The sequence below is a fragment of the Chrysoperla carnea genome, chromosome 1 (genome assembly GCF_905475395.1).
Source record: "Chrysoperla carnea chromosome 1, inChrCarn1.1, whole genome shotgun sequence".
Lineage (NCBI taxonomy): Eukaryota > Metazoa > Arthropoda > Insecta > Neuroptera > Chrysopidae > Chrysoperla > Chrysoperla carnea.
The window spans coordinates 29,977,273-29,996,115 of NC_058337.1; the positions used below are offsets into that span (position 1 = coordinate 29,977,273).

Below are 18,843 nucleotides of genomic sequence, written 5' to 3' on the forward strand. Positions count from 1 at the left end.
AAAAACATCAAAACGGCTGACTATTATCCTCGCATAACCACATCGCTGGCTATAACGCTCATCTTATATTGGCATGTATCACTTTCAGTTCAAATCAGTGCTCCGTTTTTTTTTTTTTTTTTTTTTGTGATCCAAAAGCATACTGGCTCTTTCTGTTTACTAACATTTAAGCCTGAAATAATGAACGTCAACTTAGCGTTTAGAATGTAATGAAGGAATAGGATTGCGAAATGAAAAGGTACAGAACTCGCAGTACTACAAATTTATATTGCTTACTAATTTTCTATATATTTTCAATGATTTTGAACAATTTTCTTTTTTTTTCAAATATTTTTAAATTGACAAAAATATATTACATTATTTTGTTGGAAAATTGTTATTTTATAAATGTTATATCCAGCAGTTCAACTTTGAGTTTTTTTAAAAATAAGTTTAAAATTTATTTACATAATAAAAAAAAAAAAAGATTTTATTCGATAAAGTGATGTTTATTCGCACTTCAAATGGCAACTTACAATTAATTATATTATGCGTAGATATGTGTTTTTGATGGAATCATATAACTGGACAGAAAACATGCTTATTAAAAATAGTTTTAAATCGGAAAGACAGTACTTGTACAATATAGTATAAATGTTCTAACAAGAGCTAAAGATTCTCTAGCTAAAAGAATAAAACAGTATGTCATACAGAAAAGCTTAAGTCAACTTTAAAATCGAATTTATAATATTATTTTACAGGAGTAAATGAAATTAAAAAGGGGTCCGTTGGTAAAAAGTAGATGAATTCTTTCACGATTTGATAATAGGAGTAAAACTGACAATAAAATGTACCAAAAACAAGTATCAAAATTCAAGGTAAACCCATTAGATATCTTGCCTGTTACATATTTCTATGTTAAGTATGCACGCGATACTTAATTATACCAAGATTAATGTACCTTTTTCCTGGAGTATTCACGTTCATTTAGAAAAGAAATGAAAATGTCATCAATTTTCAAAAAAAAGACAAATGAGGACACTTGTATAATTGATTTTGCCACTGACTAATCGAAACTCAAATTGAGGTTTCAATATAATCTTGAAAGTCTATATATCATCGATGGCGAACAAAATATTTTGGGCACGCCACCGATCACAAAGTTCGCTATGAAGTATTATATTACGAACGAACGCGAGTGAATGGTTTTATAAGTTTATTTTAAACATTTCCATTGCCACCAACAAGCCTTATGTGCTTGGTTTAAAATCAATGATAGTCAATCTCATTTCTTTGGATGCTGTTTTGGATGAAATCAACTCGGTCTATAATGGCTTACTAATGCATTATAATGTTCGCTGGTTGAGCCGCGGAAACGTACTTCAGCGATTTGTTGATTGTTCGGAAGAAATTAGACTGTTTCTGCAAAATGAAATGTTTCTGAAATTGATAATCCCACGGTGTTGAATGTTATATGGCTTTCCGAATTGATGTTTTTACAGACATACGCCAACGTTTCAATGAATTGAACGTGAAGCTTCAAGGTACAGATAAAACAATCATCGTCATGACAGATCTCATTGTCGCTTTCCCAAAAATTACAAAGTCAGAATTATTTGCCATAGACGTCATATGGCCATTAAACATTTCTTTAGAAAAAATGGCACGATGATACATAAAGGTTCGCCACCCCTGGCTCATATCGTATAAATTTATCTTACACTCTTCCAAATTAAAACTAATTTTAATAAGTACTATAAGGATTAGACAGTTTTCTGTTATTATTACATATAACTCGAACAATAATTTTTATCTTAAATATATATTTTTTTAACTGCATCTTGTTGCTGAATATAAAACATTAAAAAACTTTTTGCAAATCTTACATTCTAATTTAAATTTGGATACAACAATTTGGCAAAATACAATTATCATTTTTAAAATTTGTGCTTTATATATATATTTAATATCTTTTTTATAATTAAAAACATTAAATACTTGTAAACTTGATTAAAAATAAATTAAAATAATTCACTGAAAAATGTTATACACTTTTACATAACACTCTTTCTATTAAAAATTATGGAATGATTGAAAAAATTCATGTTCAAATGATTTGACACATAAAAGTAATAATACTTATATGTTGTTTGAGATTAGAAGCTGCCGTCAAAAATCAAGTTATTTTCATCAAAGACATCAAAGCATTTATCGTGTTCTGATTCTGTCAGATGTTTGTCGGTAACAGCATTGAGAGTTTCCGAAAGCTCGCGATATATTAGGTTCCCATATTTACATGAAAAAGACCTTCCTGATCAGTCTTTTTAAATTTAACTTTGACCTGATAGATCGGCTTTGTCTTTCTTATTTAATATAATATTAAAACCCTGTTAAATTTTCAACTTTGCAAAACAAAAGTAGTTTTCGTGCTATATGTTGGCTATAACTACCGATTTTTGACGAAAATCACTAGATTTTTGACCGGAGCTTGGTATAATGTTTCGACAAAAACTGATAAAGTCAAGACGAAAATAAAATTTGTCTTTTAAACAAAAATAAATGAAAATAAAAATCTGGAATAGTTAAAATTTATAACAATCTATAATATATATAATTTAATAAGGCACCTCGTTTTAGGTACATATTGGACTACCTGGGTGGTGTTTCAACATTTTCAATAGACGTATCAACAGTATTCGAGGATTCAAGTAGCTCCTTCAGCAACAGATAGCTTGCTGCCTTAGAGGCTTTAGGCCACTGTTATTCGTCTGATGCTTGTGCTTCTTCATCTAAAATCGCCTTGAAGCAAAATGGATGGAATGGATAACCCAAACCTGTGTAGAATTTACTCATAAATTCTACCCTGAAATTTAAAAAGAAAATTACGTTACATTTTTTCATATTGTACCTAGAATTTTAAAGATAATTCAAATTTTTTTCATGGATTGAAGCTGTTTATTAAAACACATCGAATTTTGAAACATGTTAAAAAGTAAAGGTTGCACAAGAAAGGGGAATTTCATAAATGAATTTATACTCGTCCATGATATGAAATTTGATTGGCATGTTAGATTTATGATTGACAATTTTAATACTTACCAATGTAAACGTAACGTATGCAAGAAGGCAGATAAACCTTCCATCATAACAAGAATAGCAATTGTAAACATTGCCCAAAATGCAAAAATTACAAATAATGCAATGCCACCGACGGGTGATGTACCTGACAAACCATGCTGCAATACCATCTTCCATAATACTTCAGATAATTCTAAAAGAAAAGACTATATTAAAAAATGTTTAAAAAAATTATATTAGGTATCATAGGATACTTACGTGCATGAGCTAATGATAAAGCCCATAACCGCAAATATGATGCAGTATGTGATACTGTACTTAAAACGTATTCAATCGTATGAATAGCTTGATGAATTAATTGTTCACTTAACGTTTCCTCCTCGTGATCATGTGATACTGGTGTTGATTTTGATGCTTCTATAATATCTGTTTGTTGTAATTCAATTCCTTGATTTACATCCCCATTTGTAAATGTAGTTTGCTGTAAAATATTACATTTTTTTACGATTTTTTAAATAGTCTCGACAAGTGCATGTTACTAACTGCATAAACTTCGAATTACATTGCAAACATCGGGAATTTTAGCAAATTTTATGGTAAACAAGGTATAAAATTCTGAGTTTGTTGGATAATAAAAATTATTAATTGATTAATTTTTTTATGGATTTTGTTAAAATATATCCTCTTCAGTACCACATGAAAAATGCATAATTATTTAGCTATAAAAATTAATATTATAATATTCGGCTGATACTATAAACGTTCGTTAGTGTTCGACTGATCATTTGTTATATCAGGAAATTCTTGCTAAAGATTGGAATTATCTAGTAATTTCTTCTTATATATAGAAACTTTTTTGGAGCTTTGAATCACTTCTAAACCGCGGTTCAATGTATTAAACTATTACTGGATAATTTTCATGATATCAGGCTTAAGGGAGACCCATTGAAAATATAAATACTTCAAAAATAGTACCTGTTCTACTTACTCGCCACTTGAAATATTTTGAATTGGTGGACTATCGCAGCGAAAAGTAATTCTGAACAGGTGTCAGTATAGCTTCTCGCTCAGGACGCCAGTGTCTTTAAAAGCAGGCCCGACTCTTTATTTTAAAATGATATTATATGTGCTCATGGTACTATTTACGGACTACCGATTATCTATTCCTTATTTTACAAAATCTATAAGCCCAAGTATATTAACTGACAGGAAATTAATCAAGTATTATTGAGGAAACTAAGATGTGTGAGATTCGGTTGTAAGTATCATATATGGAGGAAACTAAAATTGTGTGAGATGTGGTGCATGTCAATAATTTTAAATCAAATAATACTATTATACATTTCGAAAAATGTCCAAATGGCGTGCAGTTTATTTAAATATTAAGCTAGTGTTTCGATCGCATACTTACACTATGGGCCTTTTTATTCTTTTTGAAATGATTATAAAATGGTTTTCCAAACAATAAAACCGGAACACATAATAATGAAATATAAACAAATGTACGTTGTACAGTTTCTTGCCCTTCATACATGAATCTATCGCAACCTGGAGGTGGATCTGAATTTTTGAATAGTAACATATTTATGAATATAATTAACACAGATGGTGCACATGTTGGTGTGAGTGTGTAATCTGAAATGAAATAAAAATAATTATAATTTGCTTCAAGATTCGAAGACTTTTAGTTTTAGTATATCTATCCCTTAGTAATATTCGAAATATAGCATTGTTTTTTTTCATTCAGTGTAAAAATTTATAGAGCTGAATTAATATTGTACCAATGTAGATTGGCGATTCTACATTGTAACTGGATATAAAATCTGCAGTTGGCTGCTTAGATGGCAATATACTGACCTATAGAATGAGCATTATATTTCACAATGAAGAATTTTTGGGAAAAAATTATCCAAATACTTACCAAAAGTTGTTATACTTAGGAGATAACATCTTATAGTGACTCCCTTTCAGAAGAAAAGCTTTTATGTATATTGAACTATAAATATTTTTGACGAAATGCTAATGGCACCCACTTTTATAATGAAGAAAAAATATTAGATTCTACTTGTAAGAAATATAAAAAAAAACTACCAGTAAAAACGCAATATAAAATTCCCGAATAGTAAAATGTTTTTTAAAATAATGAAATAATCTTACCGGGTGAAGCTGCACTATACATGATCCACTTTGTTAACATTAAAGCAACCAAGTAAAAGAACAATAGCAATAAAAATATCAATTGTGGAATAAATTCCAAAATGATGCTGCTAATATTTCCAAAATGTCTGCGAAATAAAAAGTTGATATTATATACAATTTCTGTTTATTATCATTGTAGATGGTTTTAAAAAAACCAGACATTTACAGACAAATTTTTAATAGATAGAAACGTAAAACAGTAGTGAAACCAATAGCCCGGGTCCTTTTGTAGTCCAAATTTAAAAAAAATAAGTAGTCAATGACGAATTCATTTGACCACAGACAAAAAGGTAACTCCACCTAGACATAAATACGTCGCCATTTTAACGTTGGGTTTTAGTTTTCAGTGACATAACAAAGTGAGTGAATGTTTTATAATTTCAAATGTGAAATCTAATTAAAGAAAAATAGCTTAAATATTTAAAATTATTTTGTTATAAGCAGTACATTTTCATACCAAAACGTTTGGACATTGAATGGAAGGAAAGTTTCAGTTTTTTATTTGATAATTACTTTTTTACCAGGAATTTATTACAGTTAAGTAAAGTTTCGTACAATGACCCGTTACGTGGTATGCTAAGAAGGTCCAGGACAGAGCCTTTATAAGATTGTAAATATTGTAAGGACTTTGCATATTTTATAGGTGATCGACTCAGTGCGTCTACAATAGAATTAATTAAAACTAGTATTTTACCCAATGTATGACAATAGAATGCAAAAAGAATTGCTCATAAATAAAAGTATCTACAGTAGGTAAACATTATGACATTGGTTTTCCTAAATCCTGTTTTTTATGATTTTATCTGAAACAAAAGTTTGGACAAATAACTCGTTATTAAATACAGGTTTTTCGAGTTGTTCTACATTAAAGATAAAAGAAAAACACTTTGTTCCAGTATGAATCGCCGAAAAAAACCAAACTTTGCTTAGGAAATACTGGTCATTTCCTTCGTAATTAAAATTATGGTCTGCCAATGGAGATAATTATTATCTTCCAACTAAAATTGTATGAAGTAATGAAGTGCATGAATTTTGATTCACAAGAAATAAAAATACTTACACATGATTAATAACACTGACGCAAACTCCGAAAATCATATGTGATACACCAAAAATAATTGATAATTTCATTTTGTATGAGTTAAGGAACATAATCTTGTTTTCTGCTAGCTAAAAAAAAATTAGATATATTAACACACATTTATATAATAGTATTTAGAAAGATGCATTAGTCATATATTACCTGCCAAATTGGATCCAAACCAATAGGATACGGCTTCCCTGAGTATAGATTTTTTGGATCTAATTGTAACAATTTATTTTCCTGTATAGTACTAGAATTATAATTAGCATGCCATTCTGATCCAAATATGTTCATCGACTTTGAGAAGACATCATTATAAACGATACCCGTATACATTGAGAAAAAGCCCATAAGTAATATTATATAACGACCCGAAAAGAATATATTCCATATTTCATTATTTGTTTTCTTTTTTAATAATTTCGCTTCATAAATAACCATATATGCTCCAAATAATGTTAAAATTATTCCATGTCCAGTATCGCCAAACATTACACCAAATAAGAATGGAAAAGTGATGATTGTGTACAGAGCTAAAAAATAATTCGAAAGTAATTAACAAAAAATTACTCAACATGAATCCTTATGACAGAAGAGGAGAAGGAATACAGGCTTTTTTCGCGGATATATAACATTATTTTATTTTATTGACATTTAGTTTAATGTATTGGATTACATCAAAAAAGCTTCCCATTAAAATATCCACGCAATTGTTTCAAATCCTACAAACTACTAAAAGATTATCCTAGATAAGCTCGAATGTGTCTTTTCCAAATATCTTCTCGCCAAATTCTTGAATGTAGTTTCTATGTATTTAGTTATTACTATTCATAATTAAATAGTTTATAGTTCGAGACCACAAAATGAGTTAATAGCTAATGAGAAAATTTTCGTGTACAAATATTCAAATGTTTCTGGTAATAAGACGATCTTAGAGTCGTAGCTCAGATGGCGGCTTGTCTGTTGCAATTAGTCTGAAATTTGTTTAATGTTCCCAAATTTTGTAATCTTAAAAATTAGGCCTCATATTGAAATTTTTTAAAGAGCTTTTTCGTTTGTTTTGATAAACTTATTTCGGAAGCACGGAGTTCTGCAGTATATTGTAGAAAATCCTGTATAACGCTTTGTCTCTGCACAAAAGCAATTATTTATCAAAATTAACCTTGTTTTGTAATTATCAGTTCGCAAGTTTTTCATTGAAAAATAAACACTTATTTAAATGATAACTAATCAAACTTTTGGTCGAAATTATCAAACCGGAATAATCACTTTACAGAAAATTCTTCTTTTTAACCCCGAACTACAAAAGGGTGTTATAAATTTCATCGCTATGTGTGTGTGTTTTGTCTGTTTGTCTGTCTGTGGTATCGTAGCGTCTGAACGGATGAACCGATTTTAATTTGTTTTGTTTCGTTTGAAAGTTAATTAAATGAAGAGTGTTCTAAGCTATGTTTCAAGTGTGTTTTCAGAGTACCGTACCCGAAAAAACTAAAAATTGGCGAATCTTTAAAATTGGCTTAATTTGGAAAAGGCTTTAAGAAAAAAGGTAATTTAATGGAGTGTTTTCAGGTATGTTTCAAATGCGAATTTAGGGTTCCGTACTAGGAAAATTACATTTTTTAAAAGCTTCAACAACACAATAATAGTGAGTTAAAAATAATAGTGAAATAAATATTTACCTCATTGGGTCGATTTTTGGGCCTACTAACATGAAAATAACCACTTTTCGTTTATTTCTAAGTAGGATATATTTCGATGATTTATCAATAAAATTTGTCACCATTTGTTCAAGAATAAGAACGCATTCGATAAAAATAAATAAGGAATATAAAAAATATACCTGGATTCGCTTCCCGATAACTTGCTACTCCGTATGAATCAATCAAATTTTGGAAACCTCTCGTAAACCGATTTGTGCGATTGAAAGTGGGTGGATTTTCCGATGTTTCAATTACATTTAAGAATGATGGAATGGAACTACCACAAGAACTGGAACCATCAGCTAATGCTTTTTGTACAGTCGTTAAATCATTTACTGGAGCCCAACATTCACCAATCAAACATTTTTTTGTGACATCCATATTGAATAAATTTAATGTATAATAAATCGCTTTCATTTTGCGTACCATAATACTCCAATTTGATAATTCTTTTGCCACACTAACTAAAACACGCTGCCTATGATCTTGTGTTTGATTTAAAACCTGAAAATTCGAAAAAAAAGTGAACACATGTGTTTGAGATGCTTTTAAATGTACTAAGGTTTAAAAAAATTGGAGGACACTCGGTATGCTTAGGGTAGCGGGTTCGATTCCCGCCGTCGCAATAAAATTAATTTAATTAATAGTTGTGATTAGCTGGTGTAGGGCATGGTATATGCATGAAGTAAGTGCACTCAGCCTCTGAAATTAAGAAGCTGATAAATGAAATTATCAGCGGAAAGGTGGTAAAACACATATATGGTATCACAACGGGCTCAATAGCCTAAGTGTGTCCTTCGTGGGCAGCCAATATAACCTAACCTAACCATATATTCTTCGCCGAAAATTGCAAAGGACTCCGCAATATTAGATAGGAAAGTGGCTTTCTGTGGAACTTTTCTTTTGGATTTATGTTATATGAACTACTACCCTTCAGCAGAAAAATTGGGGCGTTCGCATTAATAATAATACTTATAAACATTCTTTAAAAAAATGGAAAATCTTTCTTTTAAAATTGGAGGACAGCATATAATATTGGTACCAACTACATTCTCCGTCAAATCCCAAAAAGATAAAAGATTTCAAATATACAACGAGAAAACATACCATATTTAAATCTTCCAATCTTGTTTTTACACCAGTAACCATCTCTTGTCGTTCACTGGGAGAGCTTGGGCAAGGATACAACGAAGCATGAAATCCTGCGCAAACTTTTTTAATACGTGATTTTAATTGTTCTCCTTGGAAGAAAGCAACAAACACAGTTTTATATAATTGATTTCCAGTATGGGGATCTTCTAATGGTTTATCCAATTCAGATTGTCGCAAAAACACATTACCACGAGATATTCGCCATAACATTCGTTCAAACGCAGGCACTCGTTCACGTTCAACAACACCAGCAACAAAACCAAGTCGTCCCCGTATTGCACCAGATTGTTGAGCTGCAGCGGGTTGTTCTTCGGTAATTAAAGCTCGTGTTAATGAATCCATGCCATTAATTTCTTCCTTTTCAGTGAAGAATACTTGTGTTTTTTCTAATACATGTTTTAATTCAGTTAATTCGAGGTAATTGGTTTTTAAATTAACTGCATTATGACTTAATTCTAAAATTTCATTTTCGGTTTTTTCTAAATGTGCTTCCAAATCAATTATTTCACGAGGATTTGGTGCACGTGGTATTTCGGCAACTTCCGGTACATGTACATTATCTTTATTTACTTCGGCTTCTATATAACGTAATTTTCGTTCCATTTCATCACATCGACGTACTTCGGAGACAAACTTTCTTTGAAAGGAATTTACATCGGCATTTAACTGAAAAGAAAAAAAAATTCAAAAAGTTAATAATTTTAATTACAGCTTAATAAAAAATAAAAAATATGTTTTCAGCACAGTCAAATGAACGCTAGCATATTTTACGTGTTAGAACATTTTGGACGGAGCTTCTATAGAAGATTTGGAAAATTGATGTAAGTTTATTTTAGAACAACTATTCGTATTCACAATCGCTTTTAATTAGTGTTTCTCAAAGTGGGCGATAACAACCGATATTGCATGTTATTTTATTATTTCTCCGGGCGGTGGCGTTATAAAACGATATGTTGACGCCTCTGTCGTTTGAATTTAGAAAAACCATTTTCAATTGTAAAATTACATGAAAAATTAGTTTTAAAAAACGATCTAGTCAGATTTTGTCCTGAGGAGGAAAAAATGTAAATTTTAAAAACCAAACTGTGGATGGTTTCGAAAACTCAGGATTAAAAGGCATTTCCGTTTTGATAGATAAATTTCCAACCAGATTAAGTTGATGAAGTGTTATCATTCATCACATATATGAAGTTACTTTTTAATATCGGCTATTTTGTCACAGTTTTTGTGTTGCATAGTAATTTTGTTGTGGTTATTTTGCCTTCGTTTATTTAGTCCTGATGCGGATTATAATAATTTCTATTTGTATCTGTTTTTGCTTCATCGACATCGTCAACGTGAAATTATAGTTGAGCCATATAATTTACTGATAGACATGGTTATGGCCTGCCGAACCTTAAATATGATAGTAGATCTACGTGGAATATTCCCCCTCCCTCGTTGAGGGTTTGAAAATCTGCCACTAAGTGATGGTTCTGGAAACTGTCCGATTGTTTGATAATTCATTAGATGTGATTCTGAACAGTTATGCTGTAAAATTTGAGCCCAGCAAGTGGTCCTAATTCGGAGATAGGCCGAAAAAATCGAAACTGTCACTAAGTGATGGTTCTGAAAACTGTCTGTTTGCTCAATAATTCATTGGATCTTATTATGAAAAGCCATCCTGGAAAGTTTGATCCCTGTAGGTGGTCCCGATTCGGAGTTGTGCCAAAAAAACCGAAAAATCAACATTTTCGATTTTTTCGGCATAGATCCGAATTGGGACCACTTGCAGTACTCAAACTTTGCAGAATGACTGTAAAGAATCACATCTAATTAATTATTAAACAAGCAGACAGTTTCCAGTATCACCACTTAGTGACAGGTTTACAAACTCTCCCCTGGGGGGAATATTCCACATAGAAATTCGCGGATATTTATAGGGCGATTTGGGACATTACCTACTATCATATTAAAGGCTCAGCAGATCGTAACCGTGACCATCAGTAAATCATATGGCCAGAGCTCTCTTACTATTAGTAATTTTACTCATAACTGCACTAGACCATACTAGCAATATTTGGTTCAAACAAGTATTATAATACGTATAATTAAATAAACATTTTCTGTATCCAAAAACATAAATGGATTTTAAGTCTACAATTAATATAGTTTATTTCATCCCACGTGCGTAGGACGTGATATAAATGTAATAAATTTTATTTAGATTCCTTAATGTCTGAAACAATGTCACAGTTTCAGTTTATTTTTGTTATATGTTTAAAAAAACATATGCTAACAATTTTAGAATTTAAATAAACGTTAAATATTTTCTAAACATATAATGACTTAATTCAGAAAAAAATTTCAGGACTGACTTATAAAACGCTTGGATTTATTGTCTAGTAAATGAAATTTTAGTTGAAAACAAATTATATTCATAAAAATCACTGGTAAGCTGACAAATACTTTCCTTATGTGTACTAGTTAAAAAGCCACTAAAATTCATTTAGAGGCTTGCGGAACTTCTGATTTTACTAGACACTCATTATAAAATTTTTGCTCAAGTTTTAACTAACTAAAAGTTTCTTCCTCGATTTACTTTACGTTTTTGAAACATTGGAAGAAATCAGAGTTTAAACAATAAGTTTCAGAAATATTTGCAAACAAATTAAATCTACCGAATTCACGCATGGCATCAACATGCAATTAGTAAAGTCCAAATAAAAGATTATTGGACAAATAAGCATTTTGTAGCAAATAATAAAAAACAAACAATGACTAAACATAAGGATAGTTTTTGGATGAACTAATCAATATGACACCGAATTGAAATGGGAGTGGAAAAGTAAAAAGAACCCTACTTAACTAGAATGTAATACTATACTCTACCAAATACTAAACTCTAGCAACCAAAGCGTACTTAAAGACGTTCATTTATGTTTTATGGTTAGAGGAAAAATAAAGAAACAATTATTTTGGATAGAAAAAAAATTAGTTCTCTATAATAATTATCATCTTGGTAGAAATTACGTCGTGAATGGAATTTTGAAATGTATTTTTAAATGGCAAATTCTAGTTTTGATTTGGTTAAACAGGAGCTATTAGAAATAAAACAATAGAGAAGTTGCAAGTCTTTTAATTTTTTTCGAAAGTTGTTAAAAAAAATTAAAAATTATTAAAAAAATTGATTTTTTATGTAATCTTATAATTGAAAATGATTTTTCTAAGCTATAAATTGAAACGCCAGTGATGTCAGCACATCGCTTTAGTAACGCCAACGCACGGAAAAATGAAAAATAATATGCAGAATGATAAATGGTTTGCCTCTCAACGCACTTTCACTAGATTATAACGTAATTTTCCATTGAAACAAGCCGAAAAAATGAGTTTAGCCTGATTCCGATCGGCTCTCAGCTTCAATGGGTGTAAATACGTCACAACCAATAATAGGTCGTTTTTTTTACTCAAAAATATAACTATTTTAATTTTTTATTAATAATTTAAAAAAAAAATGGAATTATTATTTTTAAAAAAATTAAAAAAAGAAAACTTCTTTATTATCAATTTTTCAAAAATCAAACATCAAAAAATTTTCTCCAAGTGAGATCAGTTTAAAGTATTTTTCGTTGAGGAAATAATATCGAGTCTGTCTCAAAGTTGTCTCATATCAGGTGAAAAAATCAAATGTGTACGTGCCCGAACTAGGACCCATATATGTAGAAATGATGGAAATAGGAAATTTTTTCTCAACAATGCAAGTATTTGGTCGGCTAAGCTTAATACGCACAGAGTCTTATCAGTTATCTATCACGCCATTAACGATTCAGCATAAATAACCTCGCTTTTATTCGATCGCAGTATTAAACACAACAATAATTCTAATGTGTTCTTAATAATTCTAGTGTTTAATTTTACTAGCAGAACAAGAAAAACACCTATTGAATTCATTAGGTGTTTTTCCGTTTTTTTCACTCTATTTAAGAATCTGATTTAGTAGTGTACGTTTTGAAAAAGAAAAGATACCTGTCATTATTAATATTACACTTTTATTTATTTATGTATTATTCTATTTATTTTAAGTGTCATCAACAGAGTTCTAGGCGCCACTTTTCAGGCTAATAATACAATATAATGACATGCCATTAACGAAAATAATAATGTACACTGACAATTATAAAATTTGATCATACCTTTATGTAATGACAGAAATGTTAAATATGAATTAATATACAACTGATCAGAAAGACACACGACCTCTGGCATTCCGGACCAGCGATTTGCCCTACTAAGCTATCAGGCGGATGTTAGTTATGTATATTTGTCCTATATCTGTCCATATCTTGATGTATTGTATTTTACTTTTAAACTAATCAAATTAAATTTTTTCGAAGAGCGAGCAAGCTGGAAATCGTTTTAATACCTTCATTTGGTTCTAAATGCGTGTAGGCCGAGTTAGTTGAATTTCAGAAGGTGTGCATAGCTCTTGGGAGCCAAATGACTGCGAATTTTTGCTGTTTTTTCAGTTTTTTGTTTGTAGCTCGAAAATGGTACGTCCGGTGGAAAATATTGTTCAATCCAATATCAAAGAGAGTTAAATTCTACGTCTAATGAGCATCTCAAATTTTCTACTCGATTCAGTGGTCTAGTCGAAATCAAAACCTTCATGTAAGCATTTTCTTAGATTCCGAGCCTCTCTTCATCGGGATCATTTTCAAAGGGACTGTCTTCGCCTATTTCTGCTTCTACAGCGATCAGCATGTAGTGCACACCCTCATCCTCGAACAGTGCTGAATTCGAGCAGGATTGCCCGCGGTAATAGAGGCAAATTGTTGAACATTTTATATTTACTTTCCGGTAGATGCACTTCCCTGTACACTCCTTCTTACATCTGCAGAACACTGTGTTGAGGATCTCAGCTGAAGCTGGAATTTGAAAAATGAGATGTAGTAGAGGTGGTCTTGAAAAGATGTGGTCTTGAAAAGTTTCAAAATGTAAGTTTGCACCTAAATTAAATTGAAATTTTCTGGTTTCTAACCTTTGATTTCGACTATACCACTGAGCTGAATGAACGACATTTTCCGTACGACGTATCATCCCACAAGCAAAAGTTTTTGGAATTGGGCAAACTCGAATTACACGCATTTAAGATCAAATGAAGGTATTAAAACGATTTTAAGCTTCCTGGAAATTAATTCCTCAAAATTTATGGATTTTATTTTTTAAATTTGATTTAAGGTCTCATCCTAGGAATTTAATTTCATTAGTCTATTTTATTTGTTTTCATTTTTAGATTGGTAAACAGCTCTGCAGGTAGAGGTGGAGGAAGTACTTTAGGCATTTTTGAAATTAGGTATTCATGTTTTTTTGATTTAAAAAAAAAAATCTATATCGATGTTTAAATTTAGATCAATTCAATTTTCAGTTAACTAGTGAAGGAAATGAGTATAAGCCATATTCATTTTAACCAAGAAAATTTTCCAAATCGATTCAAATTTTTAAGATTAAAAGTATACTTAGGTATATTCATGTATAATAATACAATGATAGATGGCTCGAACAAATGTAGTGCCAAAAACAATTTAACGTGACCGTTTAGACAAAACATATTTGAACAAATAGAAACACACAAGAAAAGAAATACAAACTCTAAATAAAGTGACTTTGTACTATGCAAAAATATTTTGTGGTTCTACGCAGTAAATTGTAGATCTTTCTACAATTTACATATTAGTAATTAAATATAAACATATTATTAACATGAGAAATATAAGTACCTTAATTTTAAATGGCCTTAATAGCAAATAAACTTCAAATTATGATATTTGGTTTTTTTAAATGTTTTGAAACATTCATCGTATCGGATTCGTTGATTGCTTATTGGGAAAATCGGAAAATCACTAATGACGTCAAGCAGCCAATATGGTAGTCTTAAGCAGGATTAAATCTTAAAAAACCCCCAGTGGTCTATGTAATTACAAGCCCATAAGATGAGTCAATGAGTGGATTATCTTTTCCTAAATTCGAATAGTGTGATTGTAAGTTACTATGATTTCTTAATATCCTTCTATTTATATAACGCCTGTTGAAACTTAGTATAAGGCTGTTATGATAGTGCTATTTATTTAAATGCACGGGTTGTCACATGGTCACATCTGAAAATCAAAGCAAAATCAAGAAGCTTAATAAGGTGCTTCTATAGTTAAATATGATTGCCCCTCGGAAAAGAATAATACGAGTTTGCTACCAGTTTCTGTGCCTTTCGAATTTTCGATTGAGAATGACTGAAAGACAAAGTATACCATCCGATAAACGCATTGTTGCAGTACATCTCGTAATAAATAATAGACTCTGTACTCGGGCGACAAAAAAGTTTCTGTGAGCGAGATTTACCAACACTACCAAGATTTTTAACAAGTTTTTATCTCTTAATCCTAAATTCAGAGATAGACCCACACATTTTCTTTGTATGAATTTTTTACGTGCTAGCTGAAGGTTTTCCAAACTTTGCTTAAAATTAATCAAAGAATTTATACTTTTCAATTCTTTTGATACGCAAGAAGTTGTTTTTAATACCTAATTTTTAATTCAAAAATTAAAAAAATTAAAATTTATAAAACAAGACATCTCACAAGAAATTATAAAATGTTAAACAGCCATTAGATATAAACACGATATATTTACTTACATCTCTAAATTGTACAGTTCCTGTTTCACCTAGTTCAGATACGGAAAAGTATGCAGCCTCAGGTTGTATAAAGAGCTGGCATAATGCCATCTCTTCACTACGAAATAATGCACCCATTTTTTTTCACAACTGCGACAATATAATCTGAAAAAAAAAATTTAAAAAATATATTAATTAATTGTATTAAATACAGGAAATTACTACAAATTAATACACGATTAATTAATTTTCTGAATTTTCTTTTTTGTGCAAACAATTTCATGACATAAGAAGAAATAAGTTGAAGTTAAGATTGCAGATGGTAGAGTGCAGGATGAGCTGTTGCACTTAAATTAAGTTGAAAATTATTATGCAACACTTCTAAATCTGACCAGTAAGTTGAATGTACATGGCAGTGTTTGAGCAATGTTACGTGTATCCTCATCCTCAATTGTACATACTTTAAAACACTGCTAGGAACGTTCTAACGGCAACATCATTCAATAAGAAATGAATGGAGTACAAATAATTTCACTTGTAAGTGTACTCTCTTGCACCGCGACCGGGAAAGAATTATATCTCCCTGCCATGTTTGAATAAAAACTTAAGGTGTCTAAATTGTTGTCTAAATTTATTCAACATTTTGTCGATGAATTCACTGTGTATTGAAATTTATTATTATCTTTCGCTTCCCTGTATATGCACCCCCCCCCCAAAAGTAATTTTAATGACATCCATGGATATACACCATAAAAGAGTCAAAAAAAATTTAAGCTACATGGAATATATTTGGTAATTTATATTATGTTTATTAGGGTGCTGAATCCAAAAATAATACATCACGTCAAATTTTCTTGCAAAACTCCTTTAAAAAGCCACATATTGAAAATTCGATTAATTAAAGAGGTTAGTAAGGATGATATTGGCTCGTAAAAAAAATTTCGAGATCTGGGAAGGAGTCAGTCTAACTTTCGTTTTTGAAACATATATCTTCTTCTTTTTGATGCTTCCCCTGGCACAATTTTGCTTTCATCTTCTATTTCCCGCATGGGTTATCACAAACTAAACAAGTATTGTTAATTTATTGGAATATATTCAAGTTCCTGTAGATATACCCACGTAATTTTTGTGTGCAGAGATAGCTGAGCCCTGGAAAGTAGTTTCTTTTCATCTCGATAAAATATCTCATTTCTACGGGATGTTTATTAAATTTTAAAAAATGTTCACAAAAATATGAACAACTGAGAATAAATCGAAAATAAATCATTCTAAATTTCTGAGTTTTTATTAGTGAATGCGATTTAGAGTATTGAAAATAACTTGGAAGGAATAAATGCAAGGAAACTCGCAAATAAACGCTAAGTTCTGCATAATATAATTATTGTGTTTGCAAATATTTATTTACACTTCATGTCAAGTCACTTATTAGAAAAACCCAATGACAATCGAATATTATTGGTTTTTTTGTGTTGTTTACTTCTAATCATGTATACGATATTTATTTACATCAAAGTCTCTCGAACTCGATTATAATTAATGAATATACTTGGCTTTAGGGCTCGGATTATTGAGACTGATTTCGATTTAATAATCAATTGAAATTACATTATTGAAAGGGAATTATCCGTGTACAAATTCATTATCACTAATTCCTTGAAATTATTTATAAATTTTATAAATATTTATGAACAAATAAAAATTCATTAAAAAATCCATTAAAAGTCATAAAAATTTAAAATAATTATTGTGTCTGAACAAAAGAACATTAAATCGAGACAAAATTGCAAGAAGCATGTACCTATAATACGTACATAATACATTGGTAATCATTGCTATTTAGAAATGTAATACTAGTTAGTTTTCGCTTGAAATGCTTTCTCTTGAAATTTGATAAAACGGATCAACTGTTTAATCTCTTGCAAGCTTTTTAAATCCCTTATCGATTTACAATAGTCGATTTAATTATGATAAAATATGTATCATAAAATTTATTCAATAAAGAAGCGAGGCGACAAAATATAGTTATTGCAAGGGTGAAGGGAGAAAATCTCACGTTGACCTGTCCATCATCTTATGGTCTATTTTTTTAAATGAAGGATTCCATAAGATTTAAATGCATCCACTTGATTATAATGTCATCAGTTTTTTTTCACAATCATCATGAAATATTTGCTCTCAGTGAAATCTTATATTCATTAAATTATAGTAGTCTAATATGCAGAATATTAACCACTACTTGGCCTGGGAGTTTTTTTGGCTTATTGTAATGGTTTTGTTACAATGTTACAAAAAGAATCCCTACATTTGACTAAACATCACATCGGAGCGTGAGTCTTTTTAAGTGGCCGTTACCGAAATATGTGAAAATGATGTTTCGATAGCCCATTCATTTAATTTTATTTAATTTGGCGGTTATTTTGCAAAAGGAGATTATATACCCATTTCCCCTCGAAAAATTGGTTAACTGTTGAGTCAATCCGTCCGTTTTTCAACGCAATAATTAGAAGACAAATATTAGTTTTTAAGAAAAAAATACTTTTAATAAAATCGGAGTAAAAGAAGTGTTTTTAAAAAATGCAGAAAAGTGCGAAAAACTGGTATGCAAAAACTACTATTTAATTCCTAATTATCGCGTCGAAAAACCGGACGGGCTAATATTTTTCAATACTGAGGTATTTTGCATCGCTTATAAAAAAACGAACACAATTTATTTTCTTGACTAAAAACTACTATTTTTTCCAAATTATCGCGTAAAAAAATCGAACGGGTTAATATTTTTCAATACTGAGGAATTTTGCGCCGCGTATACTGTACTATGGATGTAAAATTTCAGTGCTGTGCCCGAAACTGCAATTTCATAAAGCTTACCGTCCACACTAGTGGTTAAATGTTAAATTATTCAGTCAGTTGTATGTTAGTTCAACATTCATTCCATTTCTAACTTTTTCCTTCATTTATGTAACAAACTAACGAAATTCGCTAAGAATACGCAGATTGAACATCTA

General features: G+C 30.4%; 1 protein-coding gene across 4 annotated transcripts; it reads right to left on the reverse strand.

Moving 5' to 3' along the window:
- Positions 1-1,992: 1,992 nt before the first annotated feature.
- LOC123290775 (V-type proton ATPase 116 kDa subunit a1) lies at positions 1,993-16,020 on the reverse strand. Of its 4 annotated transcripts, none has more exons than XM_044871099.1 (10): positions 15,860-16,020; positions 9,148-9,858; positions 8,181-8,544; positions 6,500-6,873; positions 6,317-6,426; positions 5,230-5,342; positions 4,465-4,692; positions 3,316-3,474; positions 3,079-3,250; positions 1,993-2,842 (listed from the first exon to the last, which is right to left on the reverse strand). In XM_044871099.1, exons 1-10 carry the CDS (start codon positions 15,974-15,976, stop codon positions 2,740-2,742), a joined length of 2,451 nt encoding a protein of 816 aa, XP_044727034.1. In that variant the 5' UTR covers positions 15,977-16,020; the 3' UTR covers positions 1,993-2,739. The 4 variants fall into 4 exon arrangements, with proteins under 4 accessions (XP_044727034.1, XP_044727031.1, XP_044727033.1 ...); XM_044871096.1 differs by having other exon boundaries at positions 1,996-2,842; positions 3,316-3,549; positions 4,504-4,692; positions 5,215-5,342; XM_044871098.1 differs by having other exon boundaries at positions 1,996-2,842; positions 3,316-3,504; positions 5,215-5,342.
- Positions 16,021-18,843: the final 2,823 nt, after the last annotated feature.

Coding starts and splice junctions, on each gene's coding strand:
- LOC123290775 (XM_044871095.1), bottom strand. CDS start 15,976: ATGGGTGCATTATTTCGTAGTGAAGAGATGGCATTATGCCAGCTCTTT. Junction 9,859..15,859: donor GAACTGTACAATTTAGAGAT/GTAAGTAAATAT, acceptor TTTTCTTTTCAG/TTAAATGCCGATGTAAATTC. Junction 6,427..6,499: donor GTTTGGATCCAATTTGGCAG/GTAATATATGAC, acceptor ATTTTTTTTTAG/CTAGCAGAAAACAAGATTAT.